At 46.3% G+C, this 20,312-nt stretch overlaps 1 protein-coding gene across 6 annotated transcripts in view; it reads right to left on the bottom strand.

Moving 5' to 3' along the window:
• The window catches only part of LOC119160964 (FK506-binding protein 15), a 290,382-nt gene that overhangs the window by 159,369 nt on the left and 110,701 nt on the right, over window positions 1-20,312 (bottom strand). For 5 of the 6 annotated variants that reach the window (XM_075880249.1, XM_037413254.2, XM_037413255.2 and 2 more), the window contains exons 12-13: window positions 6,875-7,064; window positions 3,429-3,490 (exon numbers count right to left, since the gene is read on the bottom strand). In XM_075880249.1, coding sequence (XP_075736364.1) covers window positions 3,429-3,490; window positions 6,875-7,064 — 252 coding nt within the window. The remainder of the gene's footprint in view (window positions 1-3,428; window positions 3,491-6,874; window positions 7,065-20,312) is intronic. The other variant, XM_037413252.2, reaches the window with a different exon arrangement.

Below are 20,312 nucleotides of genomic sequence, written 5' to 3'. Positions count from 1 at the left end.
AAAACCCTTTTCTCGCTTAAAAAAAAAAAAAAATTAAAAACATGCCTCACAAAGAATTGTGTGGTTACCTGCATGTAAAGCCTCAAGATCATAATAGTAAGCCTTTGATATTTTTTAGGCAATGTCCCTGTGCCACTTAATTTCCGTGACCTACTAATAGCCAATGATATCTCGTATCCTACTAATGATGGAATTTCCATCAACTTATCCTTCTGAATAGCAATTGAGCTACAAATGCAGTGGCCGAGGAGAGGAGCATTGTTTAGTAGTCTTAGCTACCTAGTGCTTTTGCGTAAGGCATTATTACTAGCTGTGCAAGCACAGATTTTGATTGCAGGATGCATGGTTTCATTCTAACTGCAGGGCAATGAAAATATCAAATAGTAATGAATTGCATGGGGCATGACCAGTTTAAAGAGAAAGCTAATGAGACAAGCTTACTAAAATACCGCATTTTCTCGCACATAACCCGTCCTCGCAAATAACCTGTACCCCTAACTTTGAACTCCCCGAAAAAACGAAAAAAAAAAAATCTAGCATATAACCCGCATGCTTAGCTTAAAAAAAAACTGTTTTGAGAAGTCAGAACTGCCCAGCACATCAAAATCTCCTTTACAAAACAACTTTATTTCGAAGCCATCGCTGCAACGTTGACGGCGCCTATTCCTGTCCCGTCAATTATTGCACGACTCGCCGCTGTAGCTGCTGCCAACCGAGGCTTCATCACCGCTCTCGAAGACGCAACCGTGTTCGGTGCCATCCAAGCAAATGCTGATGCCGCACTTTTTGAATCGCTTGCGCACCATGTCGGCCGGAATCGTCCCCCACGCATCCATGATCCGCTGGCACAGCAGCGCAATGTCTGACCTCCGCAAGCGCCCAGTCGGTGTCAGGGCGCAACGGTCCTCGGCAATTCATTCGGCATACAGTCGCTTCACATGTGCCTTGAACGGCTCATTGAGGCAGACGTACAGTGGCTGTAGCATGGAAGTCATGCCACCGGGTATGATCACGAGGTCAGTGTGGTGGTGGGTGAGGCGTGCTTTCACTGCGTCAGTGCAGTGGCCTCGAAACGAGTCCAACACCAGCATCGATCGCTGTGCTAACATGGCGCCCAGTCTCTTCTCCCAGATTGTGCGAAGCCAGTCACAGACTAAGTCACCATTCATCCATGCGTTATCTTCGATTCGCACAACAATCCTTGGTGGCAGTGGAGTGCTGGGTAGCGTTTTGTGCTTGAAGATTATGTACGGGTGCAGTTTGGTACCGTCTGCCAAAGCGCACAACATAACTGTGCAGTGTAGTCTGGCGTTTTTGCCTGTCACTACGCTTACAGATATCGAGCCTTTTTCCTACAGAGTGATGTCCATGGGCATCTGGAAGTACACGGGTCTTTGATCAGCATTTTCAACCTGGAAGAGCAAGTAGTTGTGCTCCTTCTGTAGCCCGATGACGTAACGTTCATATCTCAACAGCTTATCCTTGTAGGCGTTGGGAAGTCGCTGGCACATAGTCGTTCGCCGCCGCATCGAAAATCCGTGCCTGGCCACGAATCGCTGGAGCCATCAACGGCTCACACGAAACTCGCGTGAGATATTCATCTCATTGACAAAGTGTGACCGCGACTCCTCCGCTCCTCAATAAATTTGACAAGCTGCGTCTCAAGAAGAGGGTACGCACCAGTCTTCGGGCCACGAAATGCTTCTTTCTCTTTGTGTGCACTTTAAATAGAGGCCTTTTTTTTCCACGAGTCGCGAATGCAGGACTCGTCGCCGTTGTGACTCCTCGCACCAGCTCTGTTGCCAATTTCTTCTGCAGCATCTATATTCTTGAGTTATTCTTTCACAGTGAAAGATTGCCGCCGAGACCCACCAATAATGCCTCACCAGACAAGGCTAACCAACGGTGCAAACTGGCCACATCTGACTCAAAAAAAGATGCTGTCAAATCGCTAATGTGGCACTGTTGATTAAATCAAACAAAGCATGCAAAAAGGGAATAAACACGCTACGGAGGGAATCTGTCTATGGCCTGTGTTGGCTTTTATTGGCTTTGCACCAGATGATGCCGATGGGGATGCGGACTGCATGGGAGGCCAAAGGTTGCCGTGAAGCCGACCTGTGTATCCGGATTAATCGCAGATAACCTGCACCCCCACTTTCCAGGAGATTTTTTTCAATTTTTGGTGGGGGTTATATGCGAGAAAATACGATAATGAAAGCGTAACACAACTCTCAATGAAATGATGGCGAGGTTTTCAAGAGTGCCCAATTTAAAATGAGTTCTTGCAGCACTGAGCGTCACTTCACTGCCAGCTGATCAATTTCCTATGTAGTTTAGCTGCTGTGAGACTCAGTCCATCATGGAATTTGGCTGACAGTGCTCTCGGAACTGTGTAAAGGAAGTGAGCCTGGCACAGCACTAAAAACACTGTCACAGACGCATTTACTCCAGAGTCGTGCAAGATTTCATTAAAGGGGCCCTGCAACACTTTTTGTGCATGGTCAGAAAATGCTGCCGATCGATAGTAGAGGCTCCCGACAACAAGCGAGCCAAATATTAGAGCGCAGCACATGGACTGGAATTCACAATAAATCATCAAAGCCAGCTAAAAATAGCTTTTTCTTCTCTCGACAAATGGCAAATATGCCCAAAAATCACGAGTGAATTACCCATCTATCAGCCATTGGCTGACTTGAACATGACGCGCTCGCTCGTTACAGAGATCGTCGCGAGAGGCCGCGACTTGTCCATGCGTGCACGCGCGATCACATGGAAAAGACGGCGCATTCGAAGAAAAAAAAAGTGCTCAAGGCCACGAGGTGCATGTGGAGTTTTTCTGTGGCCCTGCCATCCCTCCCTACTTAGCTTCCAGCGCTTTCGTCTGGACAAGAGAAGAGAGAATGCGATTGCAGATTGTGACAAATCTTAGCAACTCCGCTCGTACTGGGCGGATTCTTAAAATTTTTGCGGCGTTGAATTTGTGGGATAATACATTTTTCCAGTGAATAATTCCGTGGTTACTCAAAAATGTGTTTCAGGGCCCCTTTAAGGTGGAAGTATCTTCACGAGCAAGTGCAGGACGATACCTCACAAGAAAAGCTTGGATGGCAATGATAAACGATTATTTTCGAACTGTGGTTCCTTGTATAAAAGCAGTTATTTTTTCGCTCATTTCCCATCCCATTGCTGCTTTATTGAAAACTCTACATGACTGCAAGTCATTTTTTGCGTTACATTCGTCAAGTTACATTCAAGTAATGGGTCGTCTTGAAACGTATGCTGTACTTTTGCTCCATCAACAGAGACAAACAAAATACCTATTTTCTGTTTGAACTAACAACAATTATAAATCATCTGAATTACTTGAGTCATTGTGATTATGGTGTAATACAACACATGATATTTGTGCAACACTATGAACTCACTGCAAGCTGACTCTGCGCTTGGTACAAGGCCATGTGTGGGGCTGCAGGCATGGTGGGGGCTGCTGGCCCAAGGAGCCGGTTCACATGCGACAAAAAAGACACTTATCAGGCTCAGAAGGCAAGTACATGAACAACAACACACACTGATAACAGCTGCTTGTCTGTGTATGCAGAAAGATAGTATGAATCTTCAACACTGTACGGATAAAGCTGGCTGCAGCTTCTCAGTTTCTATGCACTGTTGTGTACAACAGCCAGCACTTGGTTACTTCAGAGGAAAATTAAATTAAACATCCCAGAACCACAACTTTATTACGAGGCAGGGTATGGAAAACCCTGGAATGTAAAGAAATGAAAGGAACTTTACAACACAAACCTAATGTAATCACTAACAGAAAGACGAAAGGAATTGACAGATCTATTCAAGAAAAATGATGCCGAGAGAAGGCCTAGAGTAGACATCCGAGTATGAATAAGATGTCAGTCACAGGAGATGAATTAACATGGGCTACACAGAAAACCCCTATTAGAACAAGTGGACCGCTTGTCAAGGCATTCAGACCAGAATTAGTGAAGGTCATTGCTAAACTGTTTAAAAAACTATGAAAGATAGCAAATAAAGGTGACATGAAAAAAAATACTTAAAATGTTTAGCAGTGACCATAATCTCTCATATTAGTAAAGTACTAAACAAAGTATATTACAGAATAGGCTAAAACCATACATTAATAGAGAAAAAGATGGTGACTGAGCAAGCAGGTTTGAGAAAAGTGCTCAATACCACTGGCCACACTGCAAATATGGGATGGCTGATAGACATACGTAAAGAGTACAAAAGCGTATGTATTTTTGTCTTATCACTTACAGCAAAGCTTTTGACTCCATTTATCGCGACGGGCTTTGGGTGTATGAAGGAAAATTGGGTACATATTCCTGAACACCTTATATTTAAACTGAAGAAGCCATAAACAGGACAAGTTCTCATTGAGATTAATGTTAGTAACACCGATTGGTTTTAAGGTTTAAATATGAGTCAGGTAGGGCTATTATTTTTTGCCACACTAATTTATCATACAAACATTTACTCAGATACTGCTATTTTGAAATCTGAGATATTGCAGTATAAACTGTTGAAACAAACTTAACCCAAACTTAACCAATTTATGATATGCAGACAACACAACACTAGCAGCAGAAATCATACCAGACTGAAAAACTGATTGTAAAGATAAAAGGAAGAAGAGGGAAGACTGTTTGGTCTCTTTCCAAACATAGGGAAAAAAAATAGGGTACCCTTAAGCTTACCTTTAACAGTTGAATGTGATAGCCACATCTGCATGCACTCACACAAACACACACACTATCACCTCCTCAATCACTAGCCTGCCTTCTCAATGGAGACCTTAACTGTACCGCCAAGAGAGCCTAAGAGCAAACACCCTCAGGCTCATATATTTATTTGCATCTACCTTGAATTTTCACTCACGGCTAACACTGCTTTTGCCCTAACAATCAAAGGCTACAGCCCAACCCCCCCCCCCCCCCCTCCATATCCCAATTTCTGCAAAACGAGCTCTTCAATACTATCATGTTCATAATCTGGATCTCGTTAACTTGAAAATTCGGTTGACTCGGACACGCGGCGCGGTCCCAGCAAAACTGTGTATATATCAATGGTGTCAAATGCTCGTTAATTCAGAGGGATTTAGATGCGCACCAGTTAACCCAGACGATTCCAGAGAGGGCTATCAGGCTCCATGTTTCCAGTAACCGATTCCGGTTACTCAAAGCATGCAGTCCCGGCTTCGCCACCGTAATCGACGGCAGAAACGAAGTTTTGGAGAAACCAAAACCGAATGAACAGCAGTATACTATGATCATGATGATAGCGAATGAAGAAGGAAGTGGCAAGGTGGACCTGGCAGAAGCACTTGGGCTGCTGGTACATCCAGTGTCTGCGAAATGCGCCGCAAATGGCGCCGCATGCGCGGCCGACGAGACAATTTGCGCAGCCGCTGCTACCCCAGTTGCCCGTCACACCTACGCTGCTGATTTCTTTGCGTTGTGATTTCGTGCATAGCGTGTGCAGCTCGGGTAGATCAAAAGAGTTGACTGTTGGGCGAGTTGGCGCTTTGACATTGAAACCGTCATTACGTTGTCGAGATGTGTTTGATTGATATGTGGGGTTTAACGTCCCGAAACCACCATATGATTATGAGAGACGCCGTAGTGGAGGGCTCCGGAAATTTCGACCACCTGGGGTTCTTTAACGTGCACCCAAATCTGAGCACACGGGCCTACAACATTTCCGCCTCCATCGGAAATGCAACCCCTGCAGCCGGGGTTCGAACCCGCGACCTGCGGGTCAGCAGCCGAGTACCTTAGCCACTAGACCACCGCGGCAGGGCTGTCCAGCTGTGTTGATGCGCACTGATGATGGTGTGGCCGTTGCTGGTTTGCTGACAGATGACATTATCAGAAGTGCTAGAAGAGGATTAAAATCACTGTTCCGATGATGACATTCAAGATAAGCCGACACATCCCACCGTGCAGGAGGCCGCCGAAGCCCTCGCTGTCCTCGCGGAGTCCTGCATCAGCTTTTGCGACAGCGAGCATGCACACCACCACCACATGGGGTTGGAGGTCATTCTAGCACTGATTCTGATGATGAGGCAGAAAAAGTTGATGCAATTTTTCATGAAGCAAAGGTTTGTCTGTGCCGAGTACATTTTTCTTTTGTTTTGATGGTTCATTCGATAATCCAGAATTTTGGAATTTGGTTATCTCTGATATTTTCTCCGGTCGAGTGAGATCCAGGTTAACGAAGTTTTGCTGTACTAAAGCTATGACAGCACGTAAAGCTAAGAACACTAACATAAACAATGAAGTATGTAATACATGTTGCAGAACCCTATGAAAGAAATATAACACTGAGGGGTAGCATTAGCAAAGAAAGAACAATGAGTGCCATTTTGAAGGTTACAAAAGACAAGTCTGCCTCAAAACTGAAATTCGCTTCTTAAACACCCTGGTCTTTCCCATGGCAGTGTTTGGTTGTGAGCTACGAACCTTGTACAAATAAAAAAAGAAAAGAAAAGCTAGTTAGATTATTCTGAGCTATGGTGATCCCATGGAGTTTTGAGAATTTAGCGGACTGGCAAACGGACAAATATTTCAGCCATTACAGAGATCAATCTTGAATATTCTTTCAAAGGCAGTGAAACTGAACCCTTCCTATTCTGATTAGCTGCAGTGGTACAATAGCACACCAGCGGCTACTACAGAAAAAATAGTAAACTATTGCTTCTGGTTACACTTATACGTGCATGAAGCCAAGGAAAGTTGGCTGAGCTCTCTAGCTAAATACCAAATGTGAGGAGCAGCAAAAGATACATGAAACACTGAAATCTCTTGAAATGAAAAGAAAGAAGAAAAACTACACAGACCTGGGGCATAGGAGCTGACCGTGGGCTGCAGCGTAGGTGGAATCAGAGTAGGGTGAGCCACTGCATCTCCTACAGAGTGCTGTGAGAAGGTGCGTGGTTTTACCATTGGCTTGGGAGAGCCTCCTCTAGAACTGGGTTGTGGCAAAGGCACTGCCACAGGAACCTGCTGAGTCACTAGTGGCCGTTCCTCCTGAAAGTTTTGGCTCATGGTGAGGCCACTTCAGTGGGTGCTCAAACAGGGGCCCTCAATCACATCAATAATGTAGACATTGATATAATTTCATTGTATATGTGGCACTTGCATGGCATCTGCATGGAATCTTGCATTATTGTCATCGCTGCTCTTTCAGTAACACTTAAAACTTTATTAGCGCCAAGTTGGTACATAATCTCGAGGTTACAGCAAACGCACTCGAGACGCTCCTCCCTCGCCCACAAAGAAAAGGCATGACACGCACAAGCACTTTGTATTGTGTCTTTTCTTGATGTGGCATCTTGTGTGTTTCCGCTGTTACTTTAAACTCTGGTTCAATTTTCCATATAAGGAACTACAAAAAGCTTTCCTCTTGTAGAGAGCCCCGCCTAGGCCTGTTAAAATATTCAAGCGCTTCAATTATTCAAACAAATATTACAGTATTTGAATTCCATTCAATAATTGAAAATTTTCTAGATTTTTAAGTACCCATAAAAAATGAATAGAAGTATTTTACAACCTGTAACCTGCTTGAAAAGATTGTTTCAATGCAACTTCTAGGCATTGGAACACTGTGAAACTACCTATTCAGTAGAAATCCGCAATTCCGCAAACCCACACATCATGGTTACAGGGGCCCCTCAAGACATTTCCAAGTGATCGCCCAAATTCTTCATTAAAAAAGCTTATTGCCCCAGGAACCAACTTCCATAAAAATTTTTAGAATCCTTCAAATACCAATGGAGTTACGGGGATTCGCCGCATGCTACAAGTGTTTTCTGTCTCCTTTCGTACGAGCAAGTGCACTAAAAGCTACGCAAGGAGGGGGACAACAAGGGAAAAGAAGATGCGACCTTTCATCGGTGCTTGTGATGAACTTGAGCACTTCCTTTTCCTGTTTTCTTCAAACGCGCGACTTACTTTCAGTATTATGATGAGAGCACGTGCAGGCATTTGGCAGCATCCAGCAGCGGTCACAGTAACTATGCAGGTCACAATGCTCAAATGAATCAACGGCCGTGGACTTTGGATATACAGTATCATTTGTAGAGAGAAGAGGGAGCAATTTCTAGCAGACTTCGAGAATTATTCGTTCATTCGAGGCCACATATTGCGCTATAACGTTTGACTTGCATGCTCTCAGAAGCCTTGACTACTGATGTGCAGTGTTTTCTGACCATACTAGAGGAGTGTTGCAGGGCCCCTTTACAAAGACAAGAAAGGCAGACCATTAGCGATACAGTAAGAGATTAATAGCCAAGAACAAGGCTTGTGCGAATTGCAAATTCCAGGTTTAAAGCAAATTCAAATCGAATAGCGATTTTGGTTGAATAATTTTTATTCGAATTCGAATATATATGGTACACTCAAATCTCATTATAACGAAGTTGAAGGGGACCCACAATTTATTTGTTATATCCATTTTTTCGTTATATCGATTATAACAGTTTGTGGCAATGTATGCTCAGATGGGTGCATTTCTATAAGCATGCAAAGAAGGAAACTGCCTCGCGACCCGATGTACCACTACGCGACCACGCGTGCAACAGAAAATACACAGTCGAACCTCAATAATTTGAACACACTTGATTCAAATTTCCGGTTGATTCGAACTCACGCTGAGGTCCCGTCAAAGCTATGTGTATTCCAATGGGCGAAAACGCCCTGTAATTCGAACGCGCAAGCACTTGCAACGGGTAATTCGAACATACTGCACCCCGAAAATGCTCTCAGCACCACGCCCAATCCCGCCGCGGCACCTCTCAATGCTGCGTGCGAAGAAGGAAAAGAAGAAAAGGAAAGAAAAAGACTGTGGCAGATTGTTTGCTCTTTCTCAAACGCCGATCTGCGACGTGCTTGTGCCACGCTTCCCCCTTTTCAGTCTCTGCACGTAGAGACCCTTCTTTCAAGGTCGCGCATGGAGAGGAAAAAAAAAAAGCTGTCGCGGAGAGTCCTCTTTTCTCGATGCAGAGGGTAGAAGCGGAGATGCAGTCGTTGCTGTTGTTAGAGTGTACTAGAAGTGTTGAGTGGCGTGACCGCGCCTAGCCGCCTGATGCCTTCCGCGTAGCCCATAGAAGCAGCACTGCAGTCGAATAGTACTGAAACAGCCGCGCACAGAAACTGCTATGCGCTTCAGCTTCTCCAGTGCGCTTTTTTGATGATTTCTTTGTACCTGCCCATCATTCATGTTTTGCACATGATGTCATAACCCTTGATGTATGGCACGCCGATCTACTGAATTTGAGGTTTATAAAAGTCCTTGTGAGAGATCGAAAATTATTTATAAAAGGTGTGTCTTATTCTCATTTCTTCTCTCAACTCTTTCTTCATTGAGCAGGCGTCTACAATATTAAGAATAACAGAGTCGATTTATTGGAAATTAGCTGCGCTCAGAAAGCTGCGAGATGAAAAAAAAAAAATACCGTGTCAGACACACGCAGAATCGGGAGATCATAAGTACAGAAGGGAAAAGAAGGGAATCCGAACCCCCTACACCACGAAATGTTTTCGTAATTAACTTTTTAGGGTATACTTGCACGTATTCACCGTAATCACATCGACCCACAATTACCAAAGTTAGTCGTTCTCCTGCACCTCCCTCCCTCCTCAAGAAGAAAAAATCCTGGGTAGCCCTGCGCCGAACGTTTACAGTTGAAGAAGCTGAATATAGCATGCCGCTGTACTAATATGCCCACTGTAAATTTTACCTTTTCAACAATATGAGGTCTCAAAACTAGTTCAAGTCTAACGTAGTCGGACAAAAATGCATGGCGTGGATATTGTTAAGGAGGCGGTGACCTGTACATACGCAACACATACATGCACGCACGCACATGCACTCATGCATGCACACACACGTCCCTGCCCCCTTAACCATATATATATATATATATATATATATATATATATATATATATATATATATATATATAATAAGCTTCTCTGCTGCTTCTGTTTCTTTATTTGTTAAAATGCACACAAAGTGTTTAAAGTGCTTGTAGGAAAGTGGGGCAAAAGGTTTCTAAACTTTTTAATTTCTAAAGGGATCTCTAAACAACCTTCAATAGTTTATAGCTTTTCCACCAAGTGCGCAGTTCAGAACGCAGTCACGATCAACAATGCCAAACGTGGAAGCGCTATGAGCAGTGTGTGCACCACAAAATAAAAAGAACAATTTTGTCTGCACTGGGTCTTTCACTGTATCCCCAGCATTGCCCGTGACGTCATCAATCGCATTTACAAAAAAATGCCAGGTCAGCAGAGCACAGTCGCAGGGAAAGCTTGAAAAGCGGCCTTTCAGAACCTTTTCCAAACACTCTTTGGGTAAATGCTACAAGCACACTGCTGAATACCCACCATGCCATAAATATTCATAATTTTTGTGCAGTTTGCCAGCATTCGACCATCATCAGTACCCGGCCTCCTTTATCTTGAGCGTCTACACTTTCCTGCAAGCTGTGATGACTTGCGATGGCGTGACTGATGACAGGAAATCGAGTCCGTTTTCTCGCTTGTCGCGGAGTTTGGGAATGCTTGGCCTTTACTTATGAAAGCGTCGGTGCATCCTCACACATCCTTAGCAGTCATCTCCGTATCTAGTGCTGCATTATCAGCACTGCTTCCAAGGCTTCCTTTGCGAGTGTCTGCCCTCCCAGATGCAGGGACTGCCTGCTTTTCGCCGCTGTTTTTCGTGCAATCTTGTTACGATGCTTGTTTGGATGTCTCCGCTACAGCACAGTAATCAACCTCGTCTTTGTCAGCAGTACAGGGTTCAGCAACTACAGCACGTGGAAGGTCACCAGTTGCTTCAAGAATTTCTGTAGCATCCATAATGTGTTCTTGGAAAGCGTCATCACGTGGTCGTATGCGATGGTGTAGTTTGTTGGCATACGTCGCTACACATTCATGAGCCGTGTGTTCGAACCGTTGACAATCCTCACAACGCAGTGTCCAGCAGTTACAACAAAAGTGTCCTACTCTGTTGCAGCACAGGCTTAACGGTGGTCTGCAAGGAATGAGCAGGAGGCTCAGTAGACCGCAAACTGAGAGTAGATGCGGGATGTCGGACACACCGAATCCGTCCGCGAGTGTCAATACAACATCTCGATTAAGGGTACGCATCTGTTCCATCTCTGACATACTCCAAGTTTCCACTGTAAATCTTTCCGAATGACTGCAGTGCTTCATGCACTGCTTGGCACTCGTTTCTAAACTGGCCTTAGGCAGGCTTCACATCGGGAAAGAAATCGCGTTAAAATGAGTAATAAAGCGTTTTAGAACATCAAAGGAACAGCCAGGCATCGCACAATGTGAATTTCATAACGACTAGGTCGTCCAATGCTCCAACCCACTGAAAATCTTGTCCTGTTTTCTTTTATTGTCTAGAGTCACCTATTAACTGTGAGGCATACCCACTCCAGAAGCAGCGATGGCGTAGTGGTTAGAGCATCCGCCTCACATGCAAAAGGTCTGTGGTTCAAATCCCGGTGCCGCGCAATTCCCAACCGGATAAAAAAAAATCCTGCGTGGTGATAGAACTGCATTACGAGGCCTGGCGTGCGGCCTCACCGGTAACCACCGCCGGGAACGCACTCCCTCACCAGAGAAGGATTGGCCACCCTGGTGCAGTATCTGCCCACTACCTCCCACATGCATACGTCAAATAACTCACGGCCCTCAGTCCCCAGCAGCTGCGAAGCAACTGACCACGGCGGCGGTCAGATCTGCAACGCAGCAGAGGGTGCTAAGAATCTCTGGATCCGGACGGCCGCCATTGGAACCTGAACTTGGCAACGTTTAACGCTAGAACCTTATCTAGTGAGGGAAGTCTAGCTGTACTATTCGAGGAGCTAGAGGGTGTTAAATTGGATATAATAGGGCTCAGTGAGGTTAGGAGGACAGATAAGGCCTATACGGTGCTACAGAATGGGCACGTCCTTTGCTATCGGGGCTTGGCTGACAGAAGAGAACTGGGAGTGGGGCTCCTGATTCACAGAAACATAGCTGGCAACATAGAGGAATACTATAGCATTAATGAAAGGGTGGTAGGTATCATAATTAAACTGAATAACAGATACAAGATGAAGGTGGTACAGGCTTATGCACTTCATCCAGCCATGATGACGCTTCAGTTGAAAGCTCCTATGAAGACGTGGAATCGACAATGAGTAAGGTAAAACCACAGTATACAATACTGATGGGAGACTTTAATGCAAAGGTAGGGAAGAAGCAGGCTGTAGACCAGACAGTAGGAGATTATTGCATCGGTACTAGAAACGGCAGAGGAGAGCTACTAGTAGAATTCGCAGAACGCAATAATTTAGGGATTTTGAATACCTTCTACCGAAAACAAGGAAACTGCAAGTGGACATGGAGAAGCCCTAATGGCGAAAATAAGAACGAAATAGACTTTATAATGAGTGCACACCCAGGCATCGTGCAGGATGTGGAAATGGTTGGCAAGGTACGATGCAGTGACCATACAATAATACGGTCTCGAATTCGCCTAGACTTGAGAAAGGGACGACAGAAACTGATACGCAAGAAGCCAATCAATGAGCTAGCACCGAGAGGGAAAGTACAGGAATTCAGAGTCTCGCTTCAGAACAGGTACTCTGCTATTAGTGAGGAAACCAACCTTAGCATAGATACAATGAATGATAATCTGACGAGTATCATTATGGAGTGTGCAGTGGAATTTGGAGGAAGGGTAGTTAGACAGGACGCTGGCAAGCTTTCCCAGGAAACGAAGAATCTCATTAAGAAGCGTCAAATCATGAAAGCCTCAAGTACAACAGACAAAATAGAACTAGCAGAGCTTTCGAAGTTGATTCATAGGCGTAAGGTATCTCACGTAAGAAGGTATAACATGGAGAGAATTGAACACGCTCTGAAAAACGGAGGAAGCGTCAAAGCAGTGAAGAGGAAACTTGGGATAGGCAAAAATCGGATGTATGCACTAAGGGACAAAGAAGACAAAATAACTACCAATATGGATAGGATAGTTAAAATAGCGGAGGAGTTTTACAGAGATCGGTACAGTAGCCGGGACAACCACGACTTTAATACTATAAGAACTAGCAGTAACCCAGATGAAAACTCACCAGTAATGATAGAATAAGTCAGAAAAGCTTTGGAGAGCATGCAAAGAGGAAAAGCTGCTGGTGAGAATCAGGTAACATCAGATCTGCTGAAAGATAGAGGACAGATTGTGTTAGAAAAACTAGCCACCCTGTTTACGAGGCGTCTCCTGACGGGAAGAGTACCAGTCTCTTGGAAGAACGCCAACATCACCTTAATACATAAGAAAGGAGATGACAAGGACTTGAAGAATTACAGGCCGATTAGCTTGCTCTCTGTAGTATACAAGCTATTGACAAAAGTAATTGCTAACAGAGTAAAGAAAACATTAGAATTCAATCAACCAAAGGAACAAGCAGGATTTCGAACAGGCTACTCAACAATCGACCACATTCATACTACCAATAAGGTAATAGAGAAATGCTCAGAATATAACCAATCACTATACATAGCCTTCATAGATTACGAGAAGGCGTTTGATTCAGTAGAAATATAGGCCGATTAGCTTGCTGTCTGTAGTATACAAGCTATTTACAAAAGTAATTGCTAACAGAGTAAAGAAAACATTAGAATTCAATCAACCAAAGGAACAAGCAGGATTTCGAACAGGCTACTCAACAATCGACCACATTCATACTATCAATCAAGTAATAGAGAAATGCTCAGAATATAACCAACCACTATACATAGCCTTCATAGATTACGAGAAGGCGTTTGATTCAGTAGAAATATCAGCCGTCATGCAGACACTGTGGAATCAGGGCGTCGATGAAGTATTTATAAACATCCTGGAAGAAATCTACAGGGGTTCAACTGCTACCATAGTGCTTCATAAAGAAAGCAACAGAATACCAATCAAGAAGGGTGTAAGGCAGGGGGACACAATCTCCCCAATGCTATTTACCGCGTGCTTACAGAAGGTTTTCAGAAGCCTAGAATGGGAACAGTTAGGGATAAGAGTTAATGGAGAGTACCTTAGTAACCTGCGCTTCGCCGATGACATTTCATTGCTGAGTAACTCAGGGGACGAATTGCAACTCATGATTACAGAGTTAGACAAGGAGAGCAGAAAGGTAGGTCTTAAAATGAATCTGCAGAAAACGAAAGTAACGTACAACAACCTCGGAAAAGAGCAGCGCTTCGAGATAGGTAATAGTGCACTTCAAGTTGTTAAAGACAATGTCTACTTAGGGCAGGTAATAACCGCGGAGCCGAACCACGAGATTGAAGTAACTAGAAGAATAAGAATGGGGTGGAGCACATTTGGCAAGCACTCTCAAATTATGACAGGTAGATTGCCACTATCCCTGAAGAGAAAGGTATATAACAGTTGTATCTTGCCGGTACTTAGCTACGCAGCAGAAACCTGGAGACTTACAAAGAGGGTTCAGCTTAAATTGAGGACGACGCAGCGAGCAATGGAAAGAAAAATGGTAGGTGTAACCTTAAGAGACAAGAAGAGAGCAGAGTAGATTAGGGAACAAATGGGGGATAAGGATATCATAGCTGAAATCAAGAAGAAGAAATGGACATGGGCCGGGCATGTAGCGCGTAGACAGGATAACCGCTGGTCGTTAAGGGTAACTAACTGAATTCCCAGAGAAGGCAAGCGGGTTAGGGGGAGACAGAAGGTTAGGTGGGCAGGTGAGATTAAGAAGTTTGCGGGTATAAATTGGCAGCAGCAAGCACAGGACAGGGTTAACTGACGGAACATGGGAGAGGCATTTGTCCTCCAGTGGACATAGTCAGGCTGATGATGATATATATATATTTTTACGAGTAACTTGTTTAATGTGCTATTTACAGCGCAGAGAACCCGACGAGCAAGATGGCGTCAGACCAGCATCCAACAGAAAAACCCACTTCGTCCTCCTCTTTCATGCAGCCGTGTTTAGCAGCTGTTTTGTATCATAACCCCCAGCGGTAGAAGCACCGTCCCGGTGCTAAATTTACGCAGATGATGTCGAAGGGGGGTAATAGAGCTTTAGCAGAGCCACGTGAACGGAGTCGCTTGGAGCTGACGATGACTTTGTTGGATCGGTTGGAACAATCTCGTACGTGACGTCTGTCACTTGGCGAACGATACGGAATGGTCCAGTGTAGGGCGACAACAGTTTTTCCGACAAGCTCACACGCCGAGTAGGTGACCAGAGGAGCACGAGAGAACCCGGAGAAAAGTGCACGTCCCTATGGTGAGAATTGTAGAGCTGTTGTTGGCACGCCTGTGAAGCCTGTAGACGCTTACGGGCGACTTGGCGCGCGTGGTCGGCGCGGGCAATGGCTTCACCAGCATATTCAGTTGCCGCAGGTAGTAACATGTCTAAAGGTAGAGTTGGGTCCCGGCCATATAGTAGATAGAAGGGCGAATATCCGGCAGTGTTGTGACGAGATGAGTTGTAGGCGAACGTCACATACGGCAAATGAACGTCCCAATCATGGTGGTCTGGCGCAACGTATTTGGCAAGCATATCGGTTAGGGTCCTGTTAAGGCGCTCCGTGAGGCGATTTGACTGGGGATGGTACGAAGTAGTAAATTTTTGCTTGGTATGGCAAGACCTCAGGATTTCATGAACGACAGCTGATAAGAACTCGCGACCACGGTCGGTGAGAAGTTGACGGAGAGCACCGTGCACTAATATTATGTCGTACAGCAGAAAGTCCGCAACATCGGTAGTGCAGCTGGTCGGGAGTGCTCGTGTGATTGCGTACCGCGTCGCATAGTCCGTGGCAACAGCAATCCATTTATTTCCGGCTGTGGAGAGTGGAAAAGGGCCCAACAGGTCGAGACCCACTCGAAAGAAAGGCTCGTTGGGAACGTCGATCGGCTGAAGGTAGCCGTCTGGGAGGGCAAACGGCGTTTTGCGACGCTGACAGGGCTCACAAGCGGCGACATAGCGTCGAACAGAGCGGGCAAGTCCAGGCCAAAAAAACCGACGTCGTACCCGATCGTATGTGCGAGAAACGCCCAAATGGACCGTCATGGGAGCATCATAAAGTTGATACAGAACAGTGGAATGCAGGTGCGCTGGAATGACAGGAAGTAAGTTTGATCCGAAGAAATCAAAGTTACTGCGACATAGGATCCCGTCTTTCACCAAAAACATTCGTAGGGACGGGTTGCGAGGCGTTGACTCCAGTTTGTCAATCATGACTCGTAAAGAAGCATCTTGACGTTGCTCTTCACCAATGTTCAACAGCTGTGACACTGAAAAAACGTCCATGATAGCGTCAGTATTGGTTGCTTCGTCAACAGGGTAGCGGGATAAACAATCCGCATCTTGATGTAATCGCCCTGTTTTATGTGTTACAGAGAACGTGCATTCTTGAAAGCGTAGGGCCCAACAAGCGAGACGTCCTGTGAGGTCCTTCAGGGAGGCTAGCCAGCAGAGCGCGTGATGATCCGTGACAACACGGAATGAGCGCCCGTACAGGTATGGGCGAAACTTGGCGACTGCCCATACAAGGGCGAGGCACTCGCTCGGCTGGAGATAGCAGTCGACTTGCGTAGGCTATAACACGGTCGTGTCCGCGTTGTTGCTGCAATAGCACAGCTCCTATGCCGTGTCCACTGGCGTCCGTGTGAACCTCGGTTGGGGCTAATGGATCAAAGTGAGCCAAGATTGGTGGCGTTGTAAGCAATGTCGTAAGTTGCGAAAACGATGACGCTTGGCCATGGCCCCAGGTAAACGAGGCGTCTTTCTTCAAGAGGTCTGTGAGTGGGCGTGCAATGGTCGCAAAGTCCTTAACAAAGCGTCTGAAATATGAGCACAACCCCACAAAACTGCAGACATCCTTCGTGGTCTTCGGAACGGGAAAGTTCGTGACTGCACGAATTTTCTCTGGGTCTAGACGCACGCCTTGAGCATCGACAAGGTGACCGAGCACGGAAATTTGACGACGAGCGAAGCAGCACTTGGGAGGCGTTAAGCTGGAGTCCGGCTCGACGAAAAACGTCCAGAATGACTGACAAACGATCAAGATGCGAGTCGAATGTGGGCGAAAAGACAATAACATCGTCAAGGTAACACAAGCAGGTGGACCATTTCAGCCCTTGGAGCAATGAGTCCATCATTCTTTCAAACGTGGCTGGTGCATTGCAGAGTCCAAAGGGCATCACCTGAAACTGATAAAGACCATCAGGAGTGATGAATGCGGTCTTCTCGCGGTCCATCTCGTCGACTGCTATCTGCCAGTACCCTGATCTGAGGTCAATAGTTGAAAAATAAGTGGCACCGTACAGGCAGTCGAGGGCGTCGTCGATGCGAGGTAAAGGATAAACGTCTTTTTTGGTAATTTTGTTAAGGTGACGGTAATCGATACAAAAGCGCCATGTTCCATCTTTCTTTTTAACAAGGACGACTGGAGAAGCCCAGGGGCTGCATGAAGGCTCGATAATGTTTTTCGCAAGCATTTTGTCGACTTCATGTTGTAATATTGCACGCTCCGACGCCGACACACGGTAGGGGAGTCGGTGAATGGGGGTTGCATGGCCAGTATTTATGCGATGGGTGACAATGGTCGTTTGGCCCAAAGAGTTGCTGGCAAAGTCGAAAATGCTACGATAGCCCTCAAGAACGTGGCAAAGCGCTGCAGTTTGCTTAGACGTGAGGTCCGATGACACCATTCGCTCGATGTCGGCGCCCCAAGAACGTGATGGAGTGGAACCACTGACTGAGCTGCAGCAATCGTCAGCTCTGAAGGGCTCGACATGGTCATCTTGGAGAGCAGTAATTTTGGCCAGGGAAATACCCTGTGGCAGAACTTGGGTGGTGAGTGAAAAGTTGACCAGTGGAAGGAAGGTGCGGTTTCTCTTAATCGTCAGAATCATATGCGGCACAGCAACCCCATGCGTAAGCATCACTGCAGGAATCGGGGCCACCATGTAATCACCATCAGGTACTGGCGGCGTGGAGGATAAGTCGACATGTGTGACAGAGTTAGGAGGGAGGCGCGTGAAATCAATGCAGCAGAGGCTGGTTTGCGGCGGGCTGGTCGGGTCGGAAAAGAGGGGTAAATCGAGATGGAGAGAGCCAGCTGAACAGCCTATGAGGGCAGAGTGCATGGCTAGAAATTCCATACCGAGTATGAGGTCATGAGGGCAATGTTCGATAACGGCGAAAAGAACGACAGTGCTTCTCTCCCCAATAGACACTCGCGCAGAGCACATGCCAAGAATTGCGGCAGTTCCTCCATCGGCGACTCGTACAGCTCGGTTGAGGGCGGGCGTGACAACTTTTCTAAGTCGGCGGCGAAGGTTAGCACTCATAATGGACACATGCGCACCAGTATCTATCAATGCACTGACACGAACATTGTCGACAGTAACGTCCAAAAGGTTCCGGTTCGTTGTTAATGTTAATCGAGGATTTCTTACAAAGGTCGTCAACGCAGCTCCACCTCCAGAAGCTGCACGACCTAGTTTTCCGGTCGGAGATGCTGCGAATAGGTCGGGGAGGCAGCACGGCATTGTGGGGGCGACCGGGACTGACGACGAACAGGGGACAGTGACCGGTCGTAGCGAGGTCTGCTCAGAGGTGCTGTAGGAGCGGAAAATGTGGTCGGCGTTGATGGAGAAAGTGGTGCGATACTGAGGTGCATAATGGGATGGTGGAGCCCAGCGGCTGCGGCAGTGACGAGCGATATGACCAACGCGTCGACAGTTAAAACATATGGGCCTGTCATCAAGAGTACGCCATTCGGATGGATTGCGTTGTATGCGAGGTGCAGAAGGGGTACGATAAGAAGGCTCAGCAATGTATACGGTAGGAACAGGATGTAGGCCGACATTCGACAGCTCTTGAAGAACGACCACTTGTATTAAAGAGATCGTGGTCGGGGAAGGCGCAGGCGTGGGTAAAGGCGTGGCTACCGGTTGTGCTGCCTCGACCTCTCGACGAATGATGCGTGTAAGGTTGTCACATCGAGGGGCCTGGTGGAAGGCGTCGTCACACGAAGAAGTGGCCGCTGTGTTCGGAAGGCGCACGATGCTTTGGGCTACGCGGCGGGCTTTAGCTTGTTCGAGACGTCGGCATTCTTTAAGGATTGTGTCGATGCTCGAGACGTTGTTAAAAACCAGAAGGTTGAAAGCATCGTCAGCAATGCCTTTCAAGACGTGGTTAACCTTTTCGTCTTCCGACATGGACTGGTCGGCCTTGGAACGAAGGGCCAAGACGTCAAGGATGTAAGAGACGTACGATTCGGTAGAAGACTGGGCCCGTGTGGCAAGAGTCTTCTTCGCAGCGAGCTGACGACCAGATGAATCGCCAAACAGATCACGTATCTTTTCTTTGAAGAGATCCCAGCTCGTTATGTCGGCTTCGTGGCTTTCAAACCATGTTCGGGGAGTGCCGTCCAGGTAGAAAAGCACGTTGGCGAGCATGAGCGTGGGATCCCATCGGTGAGTAGCACTGAAGCGCTCGTACCGCTTCAGCCAAGTGTCGAGATCGATCGTACCATCACCGGAGAAAGTGCCGGGATCCCGGAGGCGCGGTAGTGTGACGTAGGTGGTGGCTTGGACTGATGAGGGCGGCGTAGAGGAAGTACCAGCAGTCGAAGCAGTCGAAAGGTCGCCGATGATGCGACCGCTGCGCGTCTCCATCGAGGTATGGGGGTCGTCCACCTCCACCAATAATGTTACGAGTAACTTGTTTAATGAGCTATTTACAGCGCAGAGAACCCGACGAGCAAGATGGCGTCAGACCAGCATCCAACGGAAAAACCCCATTCGTCCTCCTCTTTCATGCAGCCGTGTTTAGCGGCTGTTTTGTATATATATATATATAAGGAAAACAGGTGTGTACTTAAGGGCTCGTTCTTCGTGTTTACACAATATTAATGAGATCTAACAGACAATAATGCCAAGGAAGGTATAGGGGAAGTTATTAGGCCAATTGTAATGTAAATGAGAAGAAAGAAAATTGGGTGAAAAGATATCTTGCCATGGGCAAGATTCGAACCTGCGACCTTCGAATAACGCGTTTGATGCTCTACCACTGAGCTACCACGACAGCTATCCCCCCAGCCACTTTATTGGGTATCTATGTCAATTTAAACATGGGAGTGTCAGTCAGCGCCACTAGTAGCCATGACGGCGAGTGTGGCACACTCTTTATGAGCCTGTTTGGCGTCACGTAGAATGTGAACTTATTACTAACTGGCAGCTGA

The sequence above is a fragment of the Rhipicephalus microplus genome, chromosome X (genome assembly GCF_043290135.1).
Source record: "Rhipicephalus microplus isolate Deutch F79 chromosome X, USDA_Rmic, whole genome shotgun sequence".
In the NCBI taxonomy this organism is placed as follows: Eukaryota; Metazoa; Arthropoda; class Arachnida; order Ixodida; family Ixodidae; genus Rhipicephalus; species Rhipicephalus microplus.
The sequence above is the reverse complement of the archived record's forward strand: the minus strand, read 5'-3'. Positions and strand labels throughout refer to the sequence as shown.